At 53.8% G+C, this 6,484-nt stretch overlaps 1 protein-coding gene across 1 annotated transcript in view; it reads right to left on the bottom strand.

The window, feature by feature from the left end:
- The window catches only part of IGDCC3 (immunoglobulin superfamily DCC subclass member 3), a gene marked incomplete at its 5' end in the record, with an annotated part of 45,102 nt that extends 38,628 nt beyond the window's left edge, over nt 1-6,474 (bottom strand). Inside the window, 2 exons of the mRNA XM_007448138.1 lie at nt 3,798-4,103; nt 6,396-6,474. Coding sequence (XP_007448200.1) covers nt 3,798-4,103; nt 6,396-6,474 — 385 coding nt within the window. The remainder of the gene's footprint in view (nt 1-3,797; nt 4,104-6,395) is intronic.
- Between the last annotated feature and the right edge of the window lie 10 nt (nt 6,475-6,484).

Raw genomic sequence — 6,484 nt, forward strand, 5'->3', positions numbered from 1 at the left:
AAAAAAAAAAAAAAAGTAACTCTTGCTAAGGACACATCATCAGTGAGTGGCAGAGCTGGGGTTCAGACCCACCTTGGTGCGGCCCTGAAGCCCATATTCTACGGACTTCACTGTGCTACCCACAGACCCACCCACCCCCACCAGTGATTCTGACATGGGAGGGGGCTCTCCTCCGCACCTGTGGGCCAGCACCACTGGCATCACCTGGGATCTCGTTAGACCTGCAGAACCCCAGGCCTTGGCCTAGACCTACTGATTCACAACCTGAATTTTATCAAGATCCCCAGGTAAGTCACAGGCATAGTAAAGTCTGAGAAGTCCTGATCTAGATCATCTAGCTCCAGTTTCCCAAGGGGCCTGAGACCAAGAACTGAGGCCAGGAAGTGAGAGGCAGGAAATGAGGGCATCTGCCTGAGGAGAGTTGGGGGTGGGTCTCCCTCCCAATCATCCCCACTCCTTGTAGCTAGCCCATCCCTCTTTGGAGTCATCCAGGCACACAGACCTCAACAAGTGTGAGTCAATGCATGTTCCCACTGGATCGGGTGACCCACATGCCCTTCCTGGAGCCCCTGCAGAGGGACGGCAGACGGTCTCACAGGCCAGCCAAGCTTCAGACGATGTTCAGAGGCTTGGGAGAATCCCCAGGCCCTCCCACAAAGGGGTTAAAACAGAACAGGTTGTACTCTGGCTCCAATAATTCTACTCCTTGAGAGATTTCCCTAGAGTACTCCCTAACTGAATCTGAGCGTGGGAGAAAGCTGGGGGGCTGGGAGCGGATTCAGGCAGTCTGCTATTGCTGCCAACATGAGTGGAATCACCTTTAAATGAAGAAAAAGGTATTGACTCCATTACCGAGCGCCTCCTCTGTGCCAGGCAAAGCATGGGGTGTGTTAGTCCTTACAACCATCCTACAAAGTAGGACTATATGCACATTTCACATAATGGTGAGGAAACTGGGCCACAGAGACATTAACTTGTCCAGGGTCTCATCCTTAACAAATGTCTCAATTTTCAGCCCCCAAACTATAAACACATGGAACGGGAAGGCAGAGAAACCAGACGTGCTGGAAGCACGAGTGTTCCTAGGACCCTGAGCCACTCTGTCCTAAAAAGGAGATACTTGGAACTAAAGCCCCCAAGGAATCGGCCTGTAGTCTAGCCCATCCTGGGCAGGCCATCTTTCAATGACAGCATCCAAGCCCACTGGGATGGGAGAGGGGGCATTCCCAGCCATCGGCCTCTGGCCCAGAGCTTGGATGCCCCAGCAGACCTGCCCACTATCACCTGGACCCCTAGCTGCCTCACTGGGGTAGTCCACTGGGTGGACTGTGTGTCTGTGAGGGGTGCTTAGCATACCCCACCGCCCTATCAGCCCCCGTAGAGCAGGCAGGAGAATCAGGGGCTCTGGAGGGCACCTCACACCTTTTCAGAAGGCACCCTCCCATGTCACACAACATCTGCCCTGCCTGCGGGCATGCGGGCAGGGAGTTATTACCAAAGGAGAAAACCCAGGCAGCTAATCAGCTTTGGAGGTTCCTAGGGACATCAGCCTATGAAGTGAGAAAAGGGGATCCAGCCACCCGGTTGCCTGGTATCCAAGCATTCCCCATGGGGCCACGAGCCTTGTGGGGGAGAGAGACTGCATCAGACTGCCCGTGTTTGGAGGCAAACCCCCAGCTGTCCCCAGGACCCCAAAGGATTAACCAAGCTGACCTCGCCCACTGGCCCTTCCCCCAGTCAGAGCCCACAGCTCACTTTTCTTATACTGTTAGGAGTTTAAGGAAGCCAAACATCTTGAAGGTATTACCATTTACAGAAAAGCACATTTACAATTAGCTATATATAAACACCTGGGGATTCATCTCCCAGAATTCTAGGCTGGTGATGCAGGGGCCATCTAACTTTCAGTGTGGACACAAGCCAGGGAGCAGCTCCCTGAGAAGTCTCTTCTCTCCCGCCAGAAAATCTTCCTCGGGTCCCTACACTCCGTCCACGCTTCTCTTCCTCACACCCAGCCATCTGCTCAGAAGCTGCACCAGCCTTCCCCTACACCGCCAGGAGGACCGGGGGATGAGGGGTCGCTGAGCCAGAAGTGATTCAGTCTCAAGGTCCAGGGCTGCCTCCCAGAGAGCTCCATATGGGGGCCTGGATGAGCCTTCCTTAGAACAAAGGGGCATCTTAAACCCAACTAGAGGGCTCCTGCCTCAGAATGATTCATCACTCACCAGCCGTTCAGAGCAACTGTGCAAATGCCCTCAGAGCCAGGAAGAAACTTGTCAGCGATCAGATGGGGAAGAGGCAGCGTGCCACAGGAGTTAAGTGGGACTGTGCAGGGTTCAGAATACCTAGACTGCAGTCCTGGCTCCTCTGCTCACCAGAATGTCACAATCCCCCTAAATCTCAGTTTTTTCATCTGTAAAAGAGGGATGATAACTGCCTATCTTCCAGTGTCATCACGATGACTAAATGAGATAACTCATGTAAAGCACTTAGGCAGGGAGCCCAGTATGCAGCAACTGCTTTATAAGTATTAGCTAAAATGATTACCAACCAAAGTTAAAGCAACCCCTTTAAGGGACACCCCTCCACACACACAGAGGCATAGAGATATGGGATGGAGAACATTTTCCACTTGGCAAAACTTTTGCCCTTCCTCAAGAGCAGTGGTTCTCAACCATGACCACCCACCCTCACAGCCTGCCACCTTCCCAAGATACATAAATAATTTTGGTTTATGTAAAAATTCATTGTTTTGTAATAATGTAATAATGAGTGTATACAGATTAAACAACAACAACAGACTTTTTGCAGGAAAGGGCAGTAAAGCACGGCCATCATTTCATCACCACAATTACTGGTGGTCCATCAGCACAAGCAAAGCACAAGTCTAGAGCTGAAACACCTCTTCTCTCCCAATCTAAAAAGCACACCAAATATCAAGTCACCACGATGTACACTTTAAAAATCTTATAATTTTATTGTCAATTACACCTCAATAAAGCTGAAATTTTTTAAAAAGTACACCAGCATGAAGGTGAGTGGGAGTAATGTCATCATTGTGTTAAGCCTGAAATTATTCTATCATATTTTTTGTAAAGCAAATTGTTGACAAGCTTCAGAATGTCATCACTGGTACAGTGAGGTTTTATTCTACCCAAAAGGTTTGAAAGTCAGCACGTAATGAAAAATTGCATGTAACCAAAATTACCCTTCAAAAATCTCTTAAAGGGCTTCCCTGGTGGCGCAGTGGTTGAGAGTCCGCCTGCCGGTGCAGGGGACGCGGGTTCGTGCCCCGGTCCGGGAAGATCCCACATGCCGCGGAGCGGCTGGGCCCGTGAGCCATGGCCGCTGAGCCTGCGCGTCCGGAGCCTGTGCTCCGCAACGGGAGAGGCCACAGCAGTGAAAGGCCTGCGTGCCGCAAAGGAAAAAAAAAATCTCTTAAATTACCCCCAAAGTATGACAACTGTTTATATTTAAACACAAAAATCATACTCAATAGACTGGGATGCTCACAATATACAGGCATATGGAAACTAAGACACACTGACCCAAGAACTGGATGAAGCTTGCTGTCTCTCTCTCCCTCTTCCCACAACGGTGTCTGGCTACATTCTTGTCAGATTGCATTCCAATCAGTTAAATGAGTATATGATATAATTCCACCACCACAAATAACTGCTATGCCCCTCTCAACTGACCCATGCTGAGAAATGAGGGCTCCAGAAGCTGCATAAGATGGAACTGCTCCCTCTATCCCCCCATGGCCTGGAAAAAAAAAAGTAAGGGCACCCACTTACTTGCAGCCTGGATTCGAGCCTTCCGGCTGACCACCAGCCCAAAGCGGTTCTGAGCCACACACTCATAGTCCCCCTCGTCTGAAGGGCTGCCTCCTCCATCCAGCAGGAAGTGGCGGATCATCAACGACCCATTGGCCAGCACGGTGGAGTGGGTACTCTCCGGCAGCTCCACCCCATTCTTCCTCCAGGTGATTCGCACTGGAGGGGTCCCCTCCACCTTGCAGCCCAGCACTACAGGCTGCCCAGGGACGGCAACTTCATCGCTTGGCTCCACAGCAAATGCCAGTTCGGCGGAGTGGCCGAGACCTGCATCAGGCAGGGGAGATGAGAGGAAAAGGAGAGGTTAGTGTGGAATGAGCAGACACAGGTGTTCCAAGTTCTCTGGATCTGTGTACCCCATCCCCATCATTCTGTGATGTTAACAGGAATCTCCATTAATATATAGACCTTTGTGCATCTCACGCAGTATAGTTACTTAATCAACAGACCATCTCAGAGAGATGGATATTGTTCCTACCATCTTTTTTTTTTATTTGTATCTTTTACAGAAAAGAAAACTGAAGCCCAGAGATGTTAAGCAACTTGTCCGAGGCCTCAGAGTTAACATCTGCAAATCTGGGATCTAAAAGCAACACTGATTCCAATACAGCCGCTGCCACTTCTGTGGTCACCCTGGTTAAGCACTGAAGCCTCACAGACTTTCAGGGTGTGACCTCAGGTAAAGTATTCAACCTCTCCGGGCTTCTCGGTCCTCGTCTGTTTAAATCAGGAAAAACAATATGGCTTGCGTTGTAGGGTTGTTAAATATGACTAACAGACTCAAAGGCACTGCACTATGAAAAGTTAAAATTTCTAAACAAATATAAAGTGAGATGGTAATAAACCACTGCTTCATTTTGCTGACAAAACCACCTGAGGCCTGGTCCAATGCCTGGCAGGGAGAAAGGTGTGTGGGCCCAGTACCGGGTACAGGCTAGGCGATGGTCCAGCTCCACTGCCCCACCCCTAGGATGCTCTGGGTTTTGGTTGATTTGCTTGTTTTGCCTTTGTCATAAGGAGGATGAGGGATACCAAACATCTACTCAGATTTCCCAAAATTTAGAAAGAGGGAGGTTCCTAGAACCTTTACTCCCAGCAACCTCTTCACTCCTGCAGAAGAGGAAAGAACTGGAAGAGGAGCGGAAAGAAGAGAAGGGAGAAGAGGGTGGTCGGGGAACCAGAAGAAGCCGGAGAGGAAGGACAGGAGCTCCACCCCAGGCATGATGCCGAGTCTCCGACTTCTCAAGCGAGCAACTTACCAGACCAGCTACAACTTCACTCCAGGAGGAATGAACCCACCTGCGCTGAAAAGGCATCCCACAGACCCCTCCTCACATTTCCAGGGAACTAGCGATCCGGGAGCTGGCCCCTCCCTAACAGACCAGCGCCCTCCCTGGCTGGGGGGAGATGGGGCGGCGGGTGGGGAGAAAGGAGGAGGAAGGCTGGGGTTAGGGGCGTTTCCCCCACCCTCAGGGATAGGTGATTCGTATTTTAAGACATTTGAGGGTCACGCCCCTTCAAATCTCTACCCATCTTTACCAGGAACTGCGTTTCAGCAGCCTCAGTTCCCCACCCCAAGCCCAGTACAGCAACTGGGGGCTAAAGTTTCTCCTAGAGGCGGCCGCGATACTCCGCTTCTCCGAGCTAAGAGGGGAGAGAATACTCCCCTCTTAGAATACTCCCCTCTTAACGGGCCCAGAGGAGTGTCTGTTGAGAACTTGGGGTGGGAGGGGAAGGGACTAGATGTGCGCCCCTCTCCCGTGAGATGGGCCCGTTACAGCCACTGAGGGAACAGGATGGTGGTGACGGAGCTCCGGGCGGCAAAGCCGGCAAACCTCGAGCTCTGCGTGTGCACCCTCCGGGGCAGGGCGGGCACGTGAGCACCCCCGCCGTTCGCTAGCCCTCGGTCGGCTTCTCTCCCCCCTTCCTCAGCTCGCGGGGTGTCTCTCGGGTTTCTCCCTCCCCACGCGCGGCCCGCCGGGAATCTTCCTCCTCCTCCTCCTCGTCCTCGGTCTCTCCCTCGCACTCCGCGTCCCAGTCCCGGCTCCAAATCCACGACGTGCTCTCCGCCCAGCGCAGCCCGCTCGGTCCCGGCCTCCAACCCCGGGGTCTGCCGTCTGCTGCCTCGGCCCCCTCGGGCCACTCTGTGCCCACCCCTGGGCTCCAAGCACCCCAGCGCGCCCCCTCGGACGGGCCTCAGCCCTGTGTTCTCCCATGGCTCGTTTCCCCCTCTCCCCAACTCCAGCCTGCCCGCCGAGCTCCTGCTTTGCCGCGCTCCTTGCTCCTCAGTCCGGGCTCAGGCACTGCCCGGAGTCCTGGAGACGCAGCGGACGGAATGCCGGTCTCTCTTCGGGGGGCTCCATCCTCAGCATTCCCCTGCCGCCCCCGGCAACCCGGCCTCAGCGCCCCGTCCCGTTCGCCTCCCCTTCTCGGGCACGTCCCTCCGACCCGCAGGTCCGCGCCGCTCTCCCCGGGTCCGCCCCTCGCGCCCGCTTACTCCCTTCTCGCCCTTCCCGGGGCTCGGTCCTCAGCCGCCGGCTCGCGGGCGCCCTAGCTCACCGTCGCTCGGCGCGGGCAGCAGCAGCAACAGCAGCAGAGGCAGCAGGAGCCGGGGCCGGCAGCGCGGGGGCGCGGCGCGCGGAGCAGCC

Source organism: Lipotes vexillifer, unplaced genomic scaffold (assembly GCF_000442215.2).
Source record: "Lipotes vexillifer unplaced genomic scaffold, Lipotes_vexillifer_v1.1 scaffold713, whole genome shotgun sequence".
Classification (NCBI taxonomy): Eukaryota; Metazoa; Chordata; class Mammalia; order Artiodactyla; family Lipotidae; genus Lipotes; species Lipotes vexillifer.